At 54.6% G+C, this 18,548-nt stretch overlaps 1 protein-coding gene across 1 annotated transcript; it reads left to right on the top strand.

Annotated features, from left to right (window-relative positions):
- Positions 1–742: 742 nt before the first annotated feature.
- On the top strand, positions 743–17,484 carry MLC1 (modulator of VRAC current 1; the record flags this gene model as incomplete). The annotated part of the gene is made up of 11 exons (XM_082636262.1): positions 743–907; positions 2,351–2,440; positions 3,791–3,844; positions 4,087–4,188; positions 9,389–9,487; positions 9,857–9,928; positions 10,773–10,889; positions 12,829–12,885; positions 13,533–13,655; positions 15,743–15,892; positions 17,410–17,484. The coding sequence occupies 11 exons, from the start codon at positions 743–745 to the stop codon at positions 17,482–17,484; spliced, it is 1,104 nt and encodes a 367-aa protein (XP_082492388.1).
- Between the last annotated feature and the right edge of the window lie 1,064 nt (positions 17,485–18,548).

Genomic DNA, 18,548 nt, shown 5'->3' with positions numbered 1-18,548 from the left:
ACCTGTCTGCCTCCAGGGGACCTGACGAGGCCCCTCTGCTCCTGGCGGGGTTGGTGCAGGACGGAGCGGAACTCTGGGCCAGCAGTTATACAACCACCAAGAACTTTCCAGGATCCCTTGCTTCATGCCCTCATTGAAATTCAGGAAGCGGTCCTCCTTGCCTGGCTTAAGTGCAGTTCTGCCAGGCTTTTGTTCCGTCTCTGAATAGTTCTTGCTGGACGCCCAAGGCAGGGTGACTCTGTAACAGGAGCCCCTCACCCAGAGACCAGCGCTCCCACACCAGACCCGCCGCAGAGGTAAGTATGCAGACGGGAAACCCTCGTGTGGAGCACATCTGTGATCTCTTGTCCGGTTTGAAGTTTGGAGAAGCCAGCACATCATGGGACTCATAAATGAAGCTGCCAGTGGAAGTGAAATTGAGGGGGGCGGTGGGAGGGCAAAGCACTTAAAGCCTAAAGTCCTGCTGTGAATCTAGACTGTTCAGGTTTGTTTTCCTGGGAAAGTGATTTTATTCACTTGTGGAATTAACTGCTTATTTTCTTCTTACAGTACTTCTATACAAATGATATCTCTTTTACTGAAAACAACTTAAAAACAAGTATTTATTGAAAATCGCTTCTTTGGGAGTTTTTTCAGAGTGATCAGAAGTGAAATTTGTAATCTTATCACAAATAAATAAGTGGCGGCGTGGTGAGTGCAGCACTGCGGCCGCTAATGTCAGCCTTTGCCCCCCGGCAGCGCCATGGCCCGGGAGGAGCTGGGCTACAACCGGATGCCCCCACTGGAGCGCGGGCGGCCGGATGCGGGGAGCTACGCCCCGGACACCAAGCCCAGTGACCTTCAGCTGTCTTCCAGGCTGCCCCCGTGCTTCAGCCACAAGACGTGGGTCTTCTCCGTGTTGATGGGGGTGAGCAGCTCCGCGCCAAGCCCACGGAGACACCGTCCCCTCCGGGGTCCACTGCCTGGGTGCTGTTCCCAGATGGCCTGGGGAAGAGTAGCCCGGGGTTACTTCTGCCTCTGAGAGACTCACGGGTGGCAATGTGCTTATTTGCTGTGCTCTTTGAGTTATTTTCCTCAGTTGGTGAGGCTCTGTTCTGCTGGCCCTGCTGGCCTCTGGGCCGTGGCTGCTCTGTGTCCCGGCAGGGGTCGCACAGCCCAGGGCCCACGCTGAGCCTGCTGGCTCATGTGTTGTTCCAGGGCAGCCTCCACGACCCTCACCTCCTGGGGGCCTGCAGAGGTGGGGAGGAGGGGCCACGCTCGCAGGAGGGGCCTCTGGCGGGGTGGACAGCAGGACGGCGTCCACCAGGGCGATGGGACCAGGGCGATGGGACCAGGGCAGGCTGAGGGGACAGGGGACAGGGCCAGCAGGGAGGAGGGGGCAGGCCTGAGGGGACCTTGCCTGGGGTCCCGGGATGTCTCCCTTCCGATATGCTTGGATAAGCACTTGGACAACAGAAGTCCTTTTGGCCCGAGCGGGCGTGGTCACCTGGGCTGGCCACTGGACGCGCCTCTCTGTGGGCGGGAGCTCGGGGGTCAGCGTGCCGGGGGCCGAGATCCAGGATCCGGGCTGGGGACTTGCCCCTCCCTGGGCCCCGGGCTCTGCGGTGCAGTCCCGCGGCACCCTGGTGGTCCTGCCCGCCCTCCCCCCAGCCGCTACCCTGTGCCACTGAGACGGGAACTCCCACCGTGTGGGTCGAAGAGGACACTCCTCCCTCCAGCCCCCGGGTGGGCGGTGGGCGGCCGGTCAGCCTCCTCTCATTCCCAGGTCCTGGACTCTCTTGCCCGCAGCAGCCCGCGGCCACAGCCCTTGATCCCGCTGCCCTCTTCTCCCTGAGGGGTGTGCCTTGGCCTCCCCCGCCCCCCGGGCCCGTGGGCCCCAGTTCCCCCATTCCATGGGGTGTGCACGGCCCTCTGCCCACACCTGGGTCTGAGTGACCTTATAACAGTGACCTCGACCCCATGGCCTCACCCTGTGCAGTGAGTTTCTATCTTCGGTGTCTTGAGCGGGATGGGGTCGTGTGCTTGGCTCTGTGCCTGGACCTGGGGGGCCCTGAGGCCCCTGAAATTGCACATGTGGGGTGAAGGCATTTTCTGGGGAGTGGAGCCGCCATTTCTTGCTTTGAATTTTGACAGAGTCTCCTGTCCCCCAGATAAGTGTAGATGCCCATAACCTGCCCCTGGGGGAGGGTGGGCGGCTGCTGTCCTGCAGGGAGGAGTGGGGTCCGGCGGGATCCAGGCGTGGATGTCGGTGTTGTACAGAGTTAAGTTGTAGTCGGAGGGCTAGTTGTTCAGCCTTCTGATCTTCAGGCCTGACTGTGTTGTCACCCGAATTCATGCTGCTGTTTTGCAGAGCTGCCTGCTTGTGACCTCGGGGTTTTCCCTCTACCTGGGAAATGTGTTTCCTTTAGAGATGGATTACCTACGCTGTGCTGCAGGTTCAGTGAGTAGCAGTCCTGTGTCGGCACTGACGTTTGAGGTTATGCACCTGGGTTCTTTGCTCTGAGATGGACCCGCTGCTGTCACTCGCTCCTCATTCAAACTCTCTTCCTATACTTTGCCTTCGAATAGCATCTGTTGCTTTTGAAAATGCTCTATGAGGGAAGTCTATCTTACCCCACAGACTCCAGAGCAAGAAACAGCACTTTGATTTCCAACACGCAGGTGCATGCTGCTCCGGGCTGCCCCATGAGCCGGCAGGGAAGCCCCTCCATGGTTTGGGGGCCACACCCCCACCCCTCCCCGAAGCTTGTACCTGCTTCTGGACTCAGAGTCGAGGCCTGGGGAGTCACCAGTCCTCATGGGGAGACGACCGGTGACTCCCGCCAGCTCAAGCACAGGGCACATCCCCTGGGGCTTGGGGGACCCTCTCGCCCATCTGCTCTCCTGTTCCAGCCCTGTCAGCATCCCCAAATGTCTGAAAACACAAGACAGATGCAGCTGTCCTTACCCTGTACCCCCCCCCAACAGGTTGCCCAGCCTCCACTTCCTTAGAAGAAAACCCCTTGAAAGAATTTGACCCGTTTCCTGCCCCTCTCTCTGGAACCTCCTAGGTGGCCCTTTGTGCTCACCACTGGAGCAGCCCTGGTTGGAGGTCACAGGGACCTCTGACCTCTGACTCAGATGGCTCCAGGGCCACGCTGACCTAGGCCGATGTCCCAGCAAAATCTTCGGTTGCGTCCTTCACCCCCAGAGGGGATGGGCTGGGGAGACCAGTCACGTGGTCCCACTGGCTCTTCCGTCGGTGGCCAGCCCCCATCCGACCCCTGCTGGGCTCACCCACCCCACCCCATCTCCCACGGCAGGGTCTGGGCGGGGAGGTCCCGTTGCTGCAAGAGTGGCACCGGCATGGCCCACGGGACCCAGGCTGGCCCCCCAACTCCCCCCCGCCCTGACCCCAGACTCGCCCTCTCCCTTGTCCTTGGCTCCGGGGACGCAGTGGGGACCTCTGGCAAGGACCCCGGGGGCCCTGGGGCCCCTGAGCATTTCTTCTCCTTCACACGCAGATGGTTTTCCCTTTCTGCGTGATTCTTACCACGGTGTGCCTGATCTCGGGCCACAGGAAGCTACATCCGCTTCTAAGCACGTCCAGCTAGGACAGTCTTCATTTCGGTGTCTTTTTCATCATCAGAACAATTAAAACTCTTTCCAGAATTATTATCTTGAAAGACCCAAGACCCTTCAGCGTCGAGAGGGACCACTGCGTCTGATGGAGGGGGACATGTCTCAGGCCATGTGGGTTTTCAGGACACAGAGTGACCAGCAGGGGCGCTCACCTGCTCTCTCTTTTCAGTGCATCCCCTCAGCCATAGTGAGCTTCGCTGTCTGGAGGAGAAACATCAGCGCGGTGAGTCCAGCCTTCTGTCTGCACCCTCTGCAGCCCTGCACCCACACCATGGGGCTTCGTTCATCCCCCCTCCCTCTGCCCCCAGGAGGGCGGAGGGGCCCGAGCTTGCAGGCATCCCCCCAGCTGACTCTAGGTGCCCCATCCTTGGGATGGGTGATTAATGCCCCGTTATGTGGTTGAATGTCACTTGGTTTCTTTCTTCACACAAAGGAGAACGAAACCCCTCCTGTCTTGTTTTCCAGATTCCCAACTTCCAGATACTGTTTGTGTCCACGTTTGCTGTCACCACGACGTGTTTGATCTGGTTTGGATGCAAACTTGTCCTGAACCCGTCAGCAGTAGATGTGAGTCCCTGGAAAGCCACATGGGTCCTCCCAGGGTCACAGGAGCCGAGGGCTCTGGTCCCACTGGGTCTGCTGAGCCCTGTGGGCTCGGAGTTGGTGTTAGTGAGCTATCTGCCGGGTAGTTACACCAGAGATGTGTATCGTAGCTCTTGAGTTTGAGAATTTCATTTAGGCTTCTGAAGAAAAGAGTTGTCTTTAACGCTTTCACTGTTTTCGGTGGACGAATTCACTGATTTTTGTATCTCTTTCACAACAGTTCTTAAACATTAACAGTAATGTAATAACATCTTTTATCAGATCTGCGATACAGCTGACATAAGTTGCCCTGTTACTTTATGTTCCGTTAAGAAAAATGGAAGAGTCTTGTCATTTAAATTACAATGCAGCAGAAAAAAATCTCTAGGAAACAGGACCTGATCAGAGATACCTCTGCTCTGTGTTCAACACGTTTTCTTTAAGATCAGGAAGAGGATGTGGTGGCCCGAGGATGTCTCAGCCAAGAGTGTTAGGGCATGAAAAATGGACAGACACGCGGATCTGAAAGGAGCACCTGTGCTGCCATCTTCTGCAGAAGAGACGATTTTCTGCCTTCTTGACATTTGGATTATTAAGCCCACGTAGCATGGTTGCTGGATGTGAAAATCAAGTAAAACAGTTGTTTGTGCCAGAAACAGAGATTTTGGAAAATGTTATTTAATTACAGATATCATTTTATAAAGTTCCTGGGAATAAACCTAACAAAAAGTCTGGAGACTCTTTTGTAGAAAATCATAAAGCCTCGCTGAGAACTACGATGCTTCTTTACCAAAGAAACCCTACGCAGAAGTGGGCGCCTGTCCCATGGGTCCAGAGCAAGTGTGCCTGCAGGCAGGACCCAGCAGGTTTAGGTGGTGACCAAGGGCCGGGGTGGAGCCCCCTTGAAGAACATGTTTGGGGACTCACCCGCACCCCACAGCTGTCCCAGCAGGACAGGAGAGCCGCCCCTGACCAGTTGGCCCAGGCAGCCCCACGTGCGCGGCCGCAGCTCCGGCCCAGAACACAGCCGTGACCAAGCTGGGGGTCCCTGCCCCCAGCCCGCCCACCATGAAGCCGCGGCCAGTCGTCCCGCAGACACAAGGAGCACACTCTGTACGGAAGGGGACATGTTCTCTTGGAGTGGCCGGCCGGTCCCAGGGTACGTGAGGAGCCTTGGGAGAAAGTCAAGGGCAGCAGGGGACTGCGCCGGGCGCTCACCAGCAGGAAACCACAGCGCCAACGCACAGCTCAGAGGAGCCACACTAGTAATCAGAGGAGGTCAATGAAAGCCACAGGAGATGCCCTTTCCAGCATCGGGACAGGCAGGAGCCCAGGGTGATTCCCTCACGTCCGGCAACTCCTATGCGCTGCTGCAGGCTCTGTGGAAAAGTCTGGAATTTGCAGGTCCTTTCTGAAGAAGTACATACACTGGGGAGCCCCATGGCACAAACCCTGGAGAGACATGCACACATGTGACCAGGCGGTGTGTTCCTAGCAGCCCTGAGGATCGTGGCAAAAACCCCAAACCAAAACAGATAATCCAACATCCATTACCTAGGATGGTGCCCCCCAAGTGCACAAAATGGATGAAGAAATTGTGAAAGATGCATGAAGCTTCCTGCTCACAGCCTCCTCCTACTGGATGGCCTCCGCTGGAGCTGAACCTGCATCGCCCCCAACCCAGGCCCCAGCGCCAGAGCCCGCCATTAACCAGACCCTCAGGCTCCTGCCACCTCGAAGGTCCAGCCAGGCCGCGTGGAGGACACGAAGCTTGGACACCTAAACACGTGGAAGGACCCCAGGACCACGATGTCAGGACCACCGGTGTCCAAACACAAGGTCACAAATGGTGATCAGGAAACTCTGCAGCGTGAGGTCGCTCAGGAAAGGGGCTGCTCCCCTCCCCTGTCTCCCTGTTGAGCCAGGCGCTGGACTTGCACCTCCGCCCTGGGGACAGCCACGCGGGGCTTCGCTGTAGAGTCTCTGCTCCCTCTTTCCCACCTGCCATCCCTGCCTTGGCTGCTGCATGTCCGCCGTGGGCACCTCTTTCTTTAGGGAAGGATCCAGCTCCACAGCCTCTGACGCTCCCCTTCCACAACTGGGCCGACGTGGGCACATGTCTTCGGGGTCCTCGTAGGCCAGGGAGGGGCGTAAGTCCACCTGAATTCAGCTAAGTCCAGGACACACCCTCACTGCCAGTGGGAGGCTGCCAGGTCCCATAGCCTTTCCCGCACTTGGCGTCCCCAACAGCCCCTGTTTTCCCGTCTGATGACGGTGCTGTGGCTTGCTGTTACCTCAGGTCACACTCTGATCACTAGTACTCTTGAGCCCCTCTTCCTGGGTGTTTGCCCTCTTGGGCTTCCTTCCTGTCCTTGGCTTGTCCTAAATCAGGGGTCTCTTCCTGTGAGCCCCAGCACTTGCTGTCACACTGTGTGTCACGCTTTTTATTGTGGCTTCGTGACTCCAGTTGTCTTCCTTCTCCAAAGCTGACAGCTCTTATTTCAAATGTATTTCAGGATAAGTTTATTGAGTTCCTCAAAAAATACAGCTGGGATTCTATTACGATTACTTGATGTTTACAGAGTAATTTTGTGAGAATTGACACCTTTATTGTGTGGAGTCATCCCACTGAGAGCATAGACTGTCTCTCTACTTACTCACATCATCTCTGTCCTTTATTAGGGTTGGAAAGTTCCGTGTATTCTTGGTTACATAATCCCTAGATGATTCACAGATGTGTTGCTAGTATGAATGGTGTCTTATTTATTAAATTATATTTTTAGATGGCTTATTGCTAGTGCAGAGAAAGGCTACTGATTTTCATTTTTTCTTTATTTTGAAATATTTGAGACTGGAAAGAATTTGCACAAATAGTACAGAGCATTCCTGTGTAGCCTTCATCCAGTTTTCCCCAATGAGAGCATCTTACGTGGTCAAATCAGGAAACTGACATTGGCACATGTTAACTTAGACCTTATTCATATTGTACCGGTTTTTAAAAATGGATTTTTATAAGTGGACTTCGTGCCTGGAAGCTTTGCTGGACTCGTATCCTCCGAGTTTTCTGTAGGTTATGTTGGTTTCTCTATGTAGGTCACCCTATCATCTGCAAATAACGACAGTTTAAACGCTCCTGTTCAGTCTAACATTCTTGTTCCTTTTTCTCTATCGCTTTGGCCAGGACTTCTGCTACCGTGGGACTCTCTGTCTTATTCCTGATTTTAAATAGGTTGTATCTAAAGGGTTTCCAATAAGTTTTTTTTTTAACTTATTTTTGGCTGCTTTGGGTCTTTGTTGCTACTCGCGGACTTCCCATTGCAGTGGCTTCTCTTGTTGTGGAGCACGGCCTCTAGGTGCGCAGGCTTCAGTAGTTGTGGCTTGTGGGCTTTAGAGCACAGGCTAAGTAGTTGTGGTGCATGGGCTTAGTTGCTCTGCGGCATGTGGGATCTTCCTGGACCAGGGATTGAACCTGTGTCCCCTGCATTGGCAGGTGGATTCTTAACCACTGCGCCACCAGGGAAGTCCCCTTTGTCCGGTTTTAGAACCAGGGTTATACTGGTCTCATAAAATGAACGAGGCAGCTCTTAGCTCTTTTTTGTTTTTTGCAAAACCTTGATATGATAAGAAGTCACTGCTTCTAGAAAGTTTGGTAGAACTCACTTGTAAAATCATCTCCATCCGGGGCTGTTGGTGAGGGGTAGTCTTTCATTATTACTGTTAAAGTTTTCTTTCTCTTCTTGTGTCAAATTTTGGGTTTTATATTTTTATCAAAAGTTTATCCATATCATGCAGGTTTTCGAAATTATTATAGTCGTTCATAATCTTGCTCACTATTTTTAATTAAAGCCAAATATTTTAGTTATTTCTCCTTTTCACTCTGAAATGTAATTTATATCTCTACTGTATCTCTTATTAGTCTTTTCGAAGAACTGGCTTCGCTCTGTTAACCTCACTTTGTATTTCTGGTTGTCAGTCTCTGCCTAGAACCCTGATGAAACAGACATGTGGGATTATCTTAAAAAGTCACCCATTTATTATTGATTTCTAATATCACTACATTAGGGTCAGAATGTACAACCTATAATGTATTGATTGTTCAGAATTCACCAGGGTTTGTTTTGTGGCCTAATAGATGGTCAATTTTTGTTAGTGTTACACAAATGCTACAAAAGAATGAAAATTCTATGTTTTATTTTGCATGTACAGTTCTGTAGATCCAACTTATTAGTTGCATTCGTTTTTAAATGTAGAATTTTAAAAAATCATCATTGAGGGTATAGTGAGGCCAAGAGATCAGGAGACGACTGCCACTGCAAAGACAGTTTATCACAGGTCCCAAGGGGAGGGGGCCCCAGGGCCGGTCAGGAGGCAGGGAGCGGGGACACGTGGGCAGGAGCCTTCACTGGGGTTTCTGCTGGGAGAGATGGGAGGCAGGGTGAGCAGGCTCAGACCTGCCAGCGTGAATAATCTCGGTGGGCTCAGGGCGGAGGGCCTGCCCAGGTGATTGGGGCAGGTGGCGGGAGAGGCCCATAGAGGCTCTTGATTGGTTGGTTTTATTTTATTTTATTATTTTTTTTGGCCGCACTGCATGGGATCTTAGTTTCCTGACCAAGGATTGAACCTGGCCACGGCAGTGAAAGTGCCGAGTCCTAACCACTGGACTGCCAAGGAATTCCCGAATGGTTGGTTTTATATCACACAGTTAAGTCAACTTTGTTGGTGTGCTGTCCTGTGGATTTAAACACAGGCATGGATTTCTGTAACTGCCAACAGTCAGGACATGCATCAGCTCCATAACCCCCAACCCCCTGGTGTTTTCTCTTTGGGACAATTATGCACAGAGCTGCTATAAACGTGGGCAGGTTTTGGTGTGAACGTAAGTTTTCATCCCTTTAGAGTAAATACCCAGGAGAGACCAACCACCAAGGAAGGTTGAGATCAGGGCAGACTACAACCCGAGGGCCAAATCCAGCCCTTGAGCCAACAATAATTTAAAATAAAAAACCCACCAACCAACAAACAAAAAGATATACGTGAGTCAGAGGTGCGTGCCTGCATCTGGCTTTGGACAGAAAAGTTGCCGAGACTTTGAAGAGGCATCTAAGCCCCTTCGTGGGATTGTCCACGTTTACGGGATGAAAGTGAAGAAGCCGGTTTTACAGACGTATGTGTTCTCCTTTGGCAGATCAATTTCAATCTGATTCTGCTGCTTCTGCTGGAGCTTTTCATGGCGGCCACAGTGATCATCTCTGCGCGGTCCAGCGAGGCGCACTGCAAGCAGAAGGTCGGTCAAGCCTGAGGCACGGCTGCACTGCAGACCTGGCTGCGGAGCGAGGGGCCAACGGCCCCGGGGAGGCAAACCTGGGGATGCAGCACCACCTCCTCCGTAGCCTGATCCTGATCAAGTAACACCACCCCCACCCCCCAGTAGTGTTACACGCAGAGACCAAGTCCGCCTAAAGTATCACCTTGTAAACTAGGACTTCAGCAATCAAACACATTTTCACATGCAACGAGAAGGTCTGTGTTTGAGCTTTTGTGCTGAAGCCTGAAGATCCAGGAGCGTCTTCCAGATGCTCACGTTTCAGACAATCACCCGAGCGACGGCCTGGACGGACGGCCACCCCTGTGATGAGGTTTTGTTTCTTTTCAGGGCTCCATCTCCGAGAGCACCAACATTCTGTATGAAGTGACATTTCCTGCTCGGGTCCTGAAATCCTATTCCGTAAGAAAAGCTTTTCTTTCTCCTTATTTTATTTCATTGTTGGGGGAGTACTAGATAAATATGGTGTAGGCATGTCCCTGGTACATGAACTGTGTTGGTTGACAGTACACTCCCTTTTACTCTCAATGTGTCCATAAATTATATGTTAATTGTGTTTTCACTCGCTTATGTCCTCTCCAAAATTTTTTAGTCTACTCGTTCTATTACTGAAAGATCTGTTAAAAGCCTCCCAATCTGTGGGCATTATCGATTTGTCTTTGTAATTCTGTAGTTTTTCACCACAGAGTTTTGGAGCCTGGGTTTTTAGGTACACGAAAGTTTAGAATTCCTTCCTTCCTTCCTTTTTTAAAAAAAAATTTTTTTTTAAATCATTACGAGCAACTCTCTTTAGTAATGGCTTTTGCCATAGAACATATATTGTTAACTACATCAGTTATCTCCTGGTTAATATTTTCCCAGTGTATCTTTCCCTCTTCTTCCAGCTCTTCCTGTCCTTACATTTGGGCAGTTTCTGTACAGAGTGTTGGTGCCGTTTGAATGGAGCTGGTTCACTCAGAGTGCAATTCCTGACACTTTCATATTTATTTCTCCATCTTTTTGTTTCCTGTTTTCTATGCCTTTTCCCACCTTCCTTTGAATTGGCAGGAGCTTCTTCCTTCCCTTTCCCATGAATTTGGGTTGGAAATATGCGTTTTCGATATCCCCTTGGAGGTTATCCTCAGCGTCTCAGCACGGGGCGCCCTGATGCTCTGCCCTGAACTCACAGGACCATCTGCACCCCCGCCCCCTTCCAGGGACCCCGGGGAGCCTGCCCGTTCCCCTGGGTGACACTCTCTGCCCCCAGGTCATCGAGGTGATCGCCGGTGTCTCCGCCATCCTTGGAGGGGTCATCGCTCTGAATGTGGATGACGCCATCTCAGGCCCGCACCTTTCGGTGACGTTCTTTTGGATCTTAGTGGCCGTGAGTACACCCTGGGCGGCCCTCGTCAGTGTGGCCGACCTTTGAGCTCGGTTTTGGGGCAGTCAGGCAGGAAAGCAGCAGGAGGAGGGGCGGGGGTGGGGAGTGGGTGCTGCTGGGCCGAGCAAGATGCTTCCCAGGTCCTTGTGGGCCCCAGACCAGGGCGATTTTGGAACCGAGGATTAAATGAGTCGGGATGTTAGCTGGTATTATTATTATTATTTTAAAACTGGCTTGAGGATACCAGTACCTCATACAGATGTATTTTTGTAATCATGATACTATTTACTCCCTCAGATTAGCTATTTTTTTTAATATAAATTTATTTATTTATTTTTGGCTGTGTTGCTGCACGCGGGCTTTCTCTAGTTGCGGCGAGTGGGGGCTACTCTTTCATTGCGGTGCACATGCTTCTCATTGTGGTGGCTTCTCTTGCTGCAGAGCACGGGCTCTAAGTGCAGGCTTCAGTAGTTGTGGCTTGCAGGCTCTAGAGCGCAGGCTCAGTAGCTGTGGCGCACGGGCTTAGTTACTCCGCGGCATGTGGGATCTTCCCGGACCAGCGCTCGAACCCGTGTCCCCTGCATTGGCAGGTGGATTCTTAACCACTGCGGCACCGGGGACGCGGTAGCTGCTATAAGTATTGTATATTTTTTGTATTAGTTTCCCTGAAAAATACTTGTTTTATTATTTTATAACATATAACATTCATATTGTTTTATAATACGTTTTAAAATGTAATACATTTATATTATTTTACATTGAATACAACTACTGTAAATGCCTAGCACCGCACCTGGTGCTTGGTAAGTGCTTACTGACTACACGGTCACTGTTCTAAACATGGGCCTTTCATCCTCTTATAAGTAAGTCCGAGTTGACTTACGTAATTTAATGTTGTTTAGCGTTTAGCTGAAATGCAGCCCGGGGAACACACGGCCCCCAGGCTTCGGCCTCCCTTGGTTGTGCTGCCGGCTGGATGTGGGCTGCACATCCATTTGGAGCAGCTGCGATGGGCCCCTGCACACCCGAGTTTCCACGTGTCACGTGATGCCCCCAAACCACAGGCTCCTGTGCTTTGTGCTCCCACACCAAGGGCCTGGGCATTTCCTTTTCCTTTGTGGGCGTGTGGATGGGTAACTGGGACCCGGACACACTTGGGCCCAGCAGGCTGTGCTGGGCTGGGGCAGCGGACCCCTGGGTGCCTGGACCCCCAGCTGGGGGGCAGGTGGATGGCAGGGGGCTGGGCCCAGCACTCAGCAACCTCGAGGAAGCCTTGTGCTCCCCTGAGCTTCCCTCTGCCTGAATCGTGTAGAAGTAAATCAAGCTCCTTAAAATAAGTGGGAAAAGGCATTTATTGATTACAAAGGGACCGGAATGCTGGTCCAGTGGAGGAGCCCCCAGTGGTCAAACATGGTGGGCAGGGGCACGGTGTCTCCAGGGGCCCTGAGTCTGATAGTCCAACCGAGCCCGCCAGCGGCCAGCTGGTGCTCCCTCCAGAAATGCAGCATCGTGAAGGCGGCACCGCTGAGGGTCCGCTGAGGCCTCCCCATCAAGGATGCCAGCGAACTGACAAGAAACATGAAGCGTGATCATCGACTGGGTCCTGAGCTGGGAACAGAGCCAGCTGGACCAGGACATCATCAGGACAATTGCAAGTTGGAACACAGACGCTGCCTTGGACAAAGCTGCTGAGTCTGTGTTACATTTCCCTGGTGCGGTGCTGAATCGAGACGGAGCGGTAGACACACACACGAGTATTTGGGGGCGGGTACCACACCTGAGGGAGCAGGTGCGCGGGTTCCAGGGTGCTCTGCCTCTCTTGCACGGATCCCCGGCTCTCCTGGCGACCAGGATGGCCCGAATCAGCACGGGAGGGTATGTGTTTGGGATCTGACTTGCTGGGCTCTCACCTCTGAAGCCTTTCTTTTTCCTTTTCTCTTAGTGTTTTCCAAGTGCCGTTGCCAGTCACGTGACAGCAGAGTGTCCCAGCAGATCTCTGGTAGGTGAAGCCCAGCCAGGTTCCAGGCACCCTCGGAGCGACCTGCTGGGCTCGGCGGGGTCAGGGGCGAGCATCTTAGGGGCGTCTGCAGGCTGTGGGCTTGAGGGGGCCTTGCGACTGTCCAAGGGCTGGGCTGTCTGTGGCAGTAAGCAGAAATGGCCCATTTGGCATAAGAGTCGGGAGAGATTCCTGGGACTCAGCAGAGGCGGCGTCCTGACTGGCTGTGGATGTCGGACAGTGACAGTCGCTAAACCAGCCCAAATGCCCTGCAGCGTGAGCGTCCAAGCTGGTGCTGAGCTCAGCCGACACCTGGGCCTGCGTGGCCTCTGGGCTAGGCATGGCTCTCCGAGGCGGGAGGGCCTTGGGAGGTCGCAGGAGCAGGTCGGAGGGCACTGGGAAGAGGCCATCAATTCCTAAGTGCTATCTTATCAGCAGAGCGAATTGCGCCTAAGTTGAGAAAACTTGCGAGACACATGGTGAGCTTTGAATTAACGGGCAAACCGAGCACAGAGACTCAGCAGGTGCCCCACGCTGGACACAGACACACGTCAGCTCGTAACTCCCGCTGTGTGATTGCCGGGCCGCACCCTCTGTCCGGGCAGCAGCTCCCAGACTCCGACCTCCCACTCTTGTCTGCTTCCCACCAGGTGGAGGTGCTGATAGCCATCTGCAGCCTCGCGGCCCCGCTGCTGTTCACAGCCTCGGGGTACCTGTCCTTCAGCGTAATGAGAATCATGGATGTCTTTAAAGATTACCCGCCAGCCTTCAAGGTGGGTGTTCTTTTATTTTATTTTAAACTCTATAGAAACACAGTGCCGCTGAGCAGCACTGAGACGCTGCCCACGTTGGGGCAGATGGCCGGAGCTGGCTTTGCACACGGCCTGATGTGCATGGAGCTGGTTCTGCTAATTTGCTTTTCTCCGTGGACAGTGAGGCATCTGTGCACCGTCCTCTGATACCCGTTCCGCCCGGCACTGCTCAGCTGCTTCTGTTCTTCTCCTCTGGGCTGCTCTGCCCTGAGCACCCCCCCAGACACCCCTCTTCACAGGTGCCTTACATTTTTTGGCCCTGTTCCCATCCACTTGCTTTTTTTTTTTTTTTTTTTTTTTTTGCGGTACGTGGGCCTCTCACTGTTGTGGCCTCTCCCGTTGCGGAGCACAGGCTCCGGACGCGCAGGCTCAGCGGCTATGACTCACGGGCCCAGCCGCTCCGTGGCATGTGGGATCATCCCGGACCAGGGCACGCACCCGCGTACCCTGCATCGGCAGGCGGACTCTCAACCACTGCGCCACCAGGGAAGCCCTGTTGTTTTTACGTAGTTAAATTGGTCAATATTTTCCTTTATTGCTTCTAGATTTTAAGTCACAATTAGAAAGGCTCGTACTTGTGTTTCCGCGGGAGTTTAGCGTGGAGTGCAGCAGTTTAGCCTGGAGTGGGCCCCATTGGACTTTCCTCAAATGGCTCATGGTTCAAGCACTGTTTATTAAAAAGCCCACCTTTTCCTCAGTTGTCTGAGGCTCTGCCTTTATCATGCACTGAACTCCGGTCTGTTTGCGTCTGTTTCTGCCCTGACGGTCCCCCCTCGGCCGGTCTGTGCCGCCAGGTGCACCCCGGAGGTTTGCACCGGGCCTGCTCAATGCCTCGCGGCCGGCTGTCCTGCGTTTTGGGGCTGACTCACTTCTGTCGCTTGCTAGTTCTTCTTTATGAATGCTATTTATTTATTTATCCATTTATTTATCCATTTATTTATTTATTTATTTATTTATTTATTTGTGGCTGCGTTGGGTCTCTGCTGTTGCGCGCGGGCTTCTCATTGCCTCATTGCGGTGGCTTCTCTTGCTGTGGAGCATGGGCTCTAGGCACACAGAGCTTCAATAGTTGCGGCATGTGCGCTCAGTAGTTGTGGCTCGCAGGCTCTAGAGCACGGGCTCAGTAGTTGTGGTGCACGGGCTTAGTTGCTCCACGGCATGTGGGATCTTCCCAGACCAGGGCTCGAACCCGTGTCCCCCGTGTTGGCAGGTGGATTCTTAACCACTGTGCCACCAGGGAAGTCCCTATATGAATTTTAGAATCACCCTGCCTGGCTCTAGATAGCCAGCCCAATGTTGCATTTTTAAAAAAACTGGACTCATGGTTAAATGTGCACATAAACTTCAGAGCTGTTGAGTCTTTTTGGTTTTTTTTAACAGTGACATTTTCTGGGCTCTTCTTTGTCTTAACGTCACGTTGTTTTGTATTTCTGAGGCTAGAAGGACACCCCTGCAGTGTGGGAGGGGCCAGTGCTCTGTGGATGTCCTTGCAGCCACTGGGGCTTCCTCTAGTCCTGGGCAGACCCCTCTCCTCACCAGCAGCCAGTGCCGGACCCTCTAGCTTCGAGACTGATCTGTCGACGGCGCCTGTGTCCCGCCACCCCGGACCCCGCCCCTCTCTCTCGTCCGGCTCGGGGCCTCCACAGCAGACCTCCGCCCCATCTGGGCACCCTCGGCGAGGCCGCGGGTGGTTTCAGTGGCTCCACTGTGGACCTGAGTAGTTGTTGGGAGGCCTGGACGACTTGACCCGGGCAGCGGCACCATCACGGGGCTTGGCTGCCTACGGGTCATCTTTGTGTCCCTCTGTTAAACCCAGAGCAGAAGTGATTTCCTCAACTCTCTCTCACTGAGACAGAATGTTACTGCTCAGGCTGGTGACATAATAGGGCACAGTGGAGTGAGAGCCTGAAACTGCTCCACACAGACTGCTGCAGGGCTCACGGTCTGTGCTTCGGGGCCACGGCCTGGGAAGCCATGGGGCCTGGGGGCGGCTGAGAGCCAGAAGAAGAGGCCCTGGGCTGCTCACCGCCTGTCTCCACCCCCGGCAGTCCTACGACGCGCTCCTGCTGCTGCTGATGCTGGAGCTGCTGCTGCAGGCGGGCCTCAACACGGCCACGGTCATCCAGTGCGTGCGCTTCAAGGCGGGCGCATCCTGGGACGGCGCACAGACCGGCCCGCAGGGACGCCCGGCGGGAGAGGTGAGTGGCCTCCAAGCGAGCGTGGCTCCCCGTCCCGTCCCTTCCCGTCCCAGTGGGGCTATCTTCCCAGGGCCCTGGGCAAAGCGACGCCCACCTGCGCTGACTTCTTTCAAGACCCGTTGGGTCACTTCGTATTTTTTAAAACACCCCAGAAAAATCTTGGAAAGGTACAATACGTTATACGCTTTTTAAGCCAGCCAGGCAAACACAAATCCATTTCTGGAAAGGTATTATGGACTGAATGCTTCCAGTTCTACTCTTACACATGTAGAAGAGAACGTGGCAAATGTCTGCATGGATCACAGAGCTTTCCCTACTGCGGGTGCCCACTACAGACGTGGCGTCGGCGACCCCTGGCCAGCGGGCTCTGAGGGTCACGCCAGCCCCTCGGCCAGGCTCAAGGCCGCTGCACTTTCCCCAGTCCCTGACTCTTGTCCCCCACAGCTGAAAGGCTCCTCCCCGTGAGCTGCCCACTGTGGTGCTTTTACTGGGCAAACCTGCCCACTGTCCTCCAGGTGCACGATGCTCCGTGTACCTGGGGGGCTGCTGCAGGGCCCTCCAGGGCCACCCTGGGTGGACCGGGCACTCCTCCCGCCCAGCTACCACCCGGGCCCACCCTGTCTCACGTCCTGCTCTCCTGCTGTCCTGAAACACGGCCAGCGCGGCCAGCCTCCTGCCTTCATCACCCTGTCGCCCCACGAGGCTGCTCCCGCCCTTCCTGGGGGACGCACTCCAGCCCTTGGCCCTTCCTCAGCTACCCTACATGCTCCACCTCTCCCTTCGTTGCACTTCTCACATGGCGTCGTTTGGTTGTTGTTTTTACCCGGTTGTGGTCAGTCCCCGGCGGGGTTGGCCTTGTCCCTGGGTCCCACGTGAGGCCCCCCGGGTTCTGTGTCAGGACACCAAGGTGCAGCGTCAGGCCAATGAATCCTCCCCCCATGTTCCAGAGCTGCCAGTTCTGGGGTCTCGGGGGGGCTGAGCCGGGCAGCTGTCCTCCCTGTTTGGTGACCGCTGCTTCAAGCGTCCTCCCTCCCCTGCTGTCATGCCCCTGGAGATGCCTTCACAGCCTCCGGGGCCAGGTCAAGACCGCTTCTCTGTGGAGTGTCCAGCCTCTGCCCCCAGGAAGAGCTTGGAGGGACTTACCCCTGCACCCTGGTGTGTATCATTCCACAGTCAGCAGTATTTACTCAGCACCTACTGAATGCAGACGCTGCTCTGCCAGGTGCTGGGATGCAGACCCATAGGAAGAGGCCTCACGAGGCAGGGGCAGGTTCCACCTGAGCCCCCGGCTCCCCGGCTGTTGGGAGGATGCCCACTCACGGCAGCCTCCCACCCCCTATCCAGAGCCCACCCCGCAGACCAGGCCCCGCCCCTGCGGAGGACATGTGCTCTGGGTCGTGGCCGGAGCTGCCGGGGCTCTGGGACAGCAGAGTAGTGAGAGGGAACTGAGCCTTCTTCCTGCTTCCTGCCGCGTGGGTGGCCCGGGACAAATAACTCTTTGCCTGTCTCAGTCACAGGTGGCCAGAAGCCCCCTGAAGGAGTTTGACAAGGAGAAAGCGTGGAGAGCCGTCATGGTGCAAATGGCCCAGTGACTGTGGACCCAGCTTGTTAACTTAACGCACAGACGCTAGTTGTCCCTGAGCCACGACCTTCCAACTCGCCCCTCCCCTTTCGTAGGGCAGGCTGGGCTGCAAGGTGGAGTTTTCATTTCTTACGGTAGTTTAATTTTGAAATAGGCAAACTGGGGGGGGTTGGAATCAGTTCAGTGCTCCCGAGGTGTCCTAACCACAGGAGCAGTGGCACGGGGCCCCCACGTGAGGGAGGGGCCCACGCTAGAGCTGAATTCTCCAGGGGCTGATATTTGGGCAACCACGGGTCTCTGGGTTCCCGGTCCAACCAGTGACCGGCTGCCGGTGTCTGCTCCTCCAAACCTCGCCCGGCCTCCCTGCCCTGCCTTTGTTGAGCACCTACTGTCCGCAGCCAGCACACACACCGCGCTAAGCCGTGCGTGGATCTCACCCATTTTGGCTCTTCTCTTCTTGGGGGCCCAGCCCACTGAGTGAGCATGGATTCCTTGACGAGGGCAGAGCTGCTTCCGCCCTGTATCGAGAGCCCGTGGAGCTACTTCCCCCAGAGCCGGGGGTGCAGGACAGCCCCGACCCCCAATGCGCAGCTTTCCCCATGTGAAACCCACCTGCCTGCATTTCTGCTGTCTCTATACTTAAACCCAGTCTTTCTGGAAGGGCCCCTGTTCAGTGGCCCTGGTCCATGTACGGGTGTCCTACACGGCCAGTGGAGACCCAGCTCAGCAGAGGTCAGCCCGCACCCGTCCTGAGCCCTCAGTCAACAACACTGGGGTCGACCCCGTCCACTGTGGCAGCTCAGTGTTCTCTGGGGTGGGGCCGTTGTCCAAGGCTCTGAAAACTGACAGCTCACATCTCCACGTCTCGGTGGCCTCCGTGTCCCGGGCGGGCCAGGAAGACGAATGCCTTGGTCAGGCCCCCAAACAAGCACGGGGGCAGCAAGGTGGCTCTCACCTGCACACAAGCAGACCCCACCCAGCCGCAGCCCACAGGGCCACCTCCCCTTCCTGCAGCTCCCCAGCCTGGACGGGAGCCACGGGGACAGTGCAGGTGATGCTGATGTCTCCTGGGGG

Source organism: Mesoplodon mirus (genome assembly GCF_964341445.2).
Source record: "Mesoplodon mirus genome assembly, chromosome: 11".
Lineage (NCBI taxonomy): Eukaryota > Metazoa > Chordata > Mammalia > Artiodactyla > Ziphiidae > Mesoplodon > Mesoplodon mirus.
The sequence above is the reverse complement of the archived record's forward strand: the minus strand, read 5'-3'. Positions and strand labels throughout refer to the sequence as shown.